Consider the following 2,500-nt stretch of genomic DNA (forward strand, 5'->3'; position numbering starts at 1 on the left):
TGTGTGTGTGTGTGTGTCTTTCTGTCTGTCTGTCTGTCTGTCCAGGGATCTATTCTCAACCCCCCTCCCCCGCCCTACCCTGTGTGTGTGTGTGTGTGTGTGCAGGGGGGCTGTTCTTCGCCAACAAGATGAGGTCCCAGGGCTACGTGACAATGCTGGACCCCTTCCAGCAGAAGTACGGCAGCAGGATGGGCGGCCTCATCTACATCCCAGCCCTCATGGGCGAGGTCTTCTGGACTGGTGCCGTCCTCTCCGCCCTGGGTGAGGGAGTGGGGGAGGGAGGGAGTGAGGGAGAGAAGGGAGAGAGTGGGGGAGTGAGTGAGGGGGAGTGAATGAGGGTGTGGGGGAGGGAGTGGGGGGATGAGTGAGGGAGTGGGGGAGTGAGTGAGGGAGTGGGGGAGTGAATGGGGGAGTGAGTGAGGGAGGGAGTGGGGGGATGAGTGGGGGAGTGAGTGAGTGGGGAGTGAGTGAGGGAAAGAGTGGGGGAGTGAGTGAGGGAGTGGGGGAGTGAGTGAGTGTGGAGTGAGGGAGAGAGTGGGGGAGTGAGGGAGGGAGTGGGGAAGTGAGTGAGTGAGGGAGTGGGGGAATGGGTGAGGGAGTGGGGAAGTGAGTGAGTGAGGGAGTGGGGGAATGGGTGAGGGAGTGGGGGAGTGAGTGAGGGAATGGGGAAGTGAGTGAGGCGATGAGGGAGTGAGTGAGGGGAGGGAGTGGGGGAGTGAGTGGGGGAGTGAGTGAGGGAGTGGGGAGTGAGGGAGGGAGAGAGTGGGGGATCTTAGATCCTTTACCTGTTCTGTGCGCTTTTCTTTTCAATAGAATTTTGTCTATTGCCTTGGAAGATTTTTTTTATGCTTCTAGAGAAACACGACTTTTACATGTATCGGGTGTCCCAAAAAAGTGAACCGCTTTTTGACAAGTATTTTCTGAGTGAAAGAGAAACCGAATTTATTAAAAATTTCTACACTTTAACCTTAGGGTATCATCAACAAGTCCGCAAAATATCTAAAAGTTCGAATGCAAATTATGCGAGTATTGTCAAATTTTATAAAACAGCTCCCACACAAATTAACTTCTTGCCTTGCCCAACTTGTATCTTGGACTGGAAACGGGGAAGAGCAAAACCAACGAACTGATCAAGAGTAAAATAAGTCTGAGAAAAAAAAAAAGCAACTTGCTAAAAGTGGTGATACAGCGCTTCGGTTGTCACTTAATCGATTCGTCCATTGAATCCCTCTCTCACTCTCTCCACCCCAGGAATGAACCATCTTGAATCTTGAATCCCTTTCCTGTCACAGGAATGAACCATCTTGAATCTTGAATCTCTTTCCTTTCACAGGAATAAATCATCTTGAATCCCTTTCCATTCCAGGAATGAACCATCTTGACTTTTGGATCCCTATCACAGGAATAAATCATCTTGAATCCCTTTCCTGTCCCGGGAATAAACCATCTTGTATCTTGGATCCTTACCTATCACAGGAATAAATCATCTTGAATCCCTTTCCTGTCCCAGGAATAAACCATCTTGATTCTTGGATCCCTTTCCTGTCCCAGGAATGAACCATCTTGAATCCCTTTCCTGTCCCAGGAATAAACCATCTTGATTCTTGGATCCCTTACCTATCACAGGAATAAATCATCTTGAATCCATTTCCTGTCCCAGGAATAAACCATCTTGATTCTTGGATCCCTTTCCTGTCCCAGGAATGAACCATCTTGAATCCCTTTCCTATCCCAGGAATAAACCATTTTGAATCCCTTCCCTGCCCCATGAATAAACCACCAAACCATCTTGAATCTTGAATCCCTTTCCTATGCCAGGAATAAACCAACTTGAATATTGAATCCCTTTCCTGTCCCAGGAATGAACCATCTTGAATCCCTTTCCTATCCCAGGAATGAACCATCTTGAATCCCTTCCCTACCCCAGGAATAAACCGTCTTGAATCTTGAATCCCTTTCCTGTCCCAGGAGCTACACTGTCCGTCATCATGGACATCCCACCAGAGCCCGCCATCATCGCCTCAGCCTGCATCGCTCTGTTCTACACGCTGATTGGCGGGCTGTACTCTGTGGCCTACACCGACGTCGTGCAGCTCTTCTGCATCTTCCTGGGCCTGGTTAGTTTGCTTTGCGTTATAAAGACTTTGTCCTCAGGCAGGTCCCCGTGTTAAGTTTGCTTTGTGTTATAAAGACTTTGTCCTAAGATAGGTCCCAGTATTAGGTTCGCTTTGCGTCATAAAGACTTTGTCCTAAGGTAGGTCCCAGTATTAAGTTTGCTTTGCGTTGTAAAGACTTTGTCCTAAGGTAGGTCCCAGTGTTGAGTTTGCTTTGCATTACAAAAACTTTGTCCTAAGGTAGGTCCCAGTTTTAAGTTTGCTTTGCGTTATAAAGACTTTGTCAAAGGTAGGTCCCAGTTTTAAGTTTGCTTTGCGTTATAAAGACTTTGTCCAAAGGTAGGTCCCAGTTTTAAGTTTGCTTTGCGTTATAAAGACTTTGTCCT

General features: G+C 47.9%; 1 protein-coding gene across 1 annotated transcript in view; it reads left to right on the plus strand.

Moving 5' to 3' along the window:
- LOC143291470 (high-affinity choline transporter 1-like) overlaps positions 1-2,500 on the plus strand; it is a 42,342-nt gene that overhangs the window by 28,548 nt on the left and 11,294 nt on the right. Inside the window, exons 3-4 of the mRNA XM_076601349.1 lie at positions 106-261; positions 1,969-2,117. Of these exons, the coding sequence (XP_076457464.1) occupies positions 106-261; positions 1,969-2,117 (305 nt within the window). The remainder of the gene's footprint in view (positions 1-105; positions 262-1,968; positions 2,118-2,500) is intronic.

This window comes from Babylonia areolata, chromosome 1, assembly GCF_041734735.1.
Source record: "Babylonia areolata isolate BAREFJ2019XMU chromosome 1, ASM4173473v1, whole genome shotgun sequence".
NCBI classification, from domain to species: Eukaryota; Metazoa; Mollusca; class Gastropoda; order Neogastropoda; family Buccinidae; genus Babylonia; species Babylonia areolata.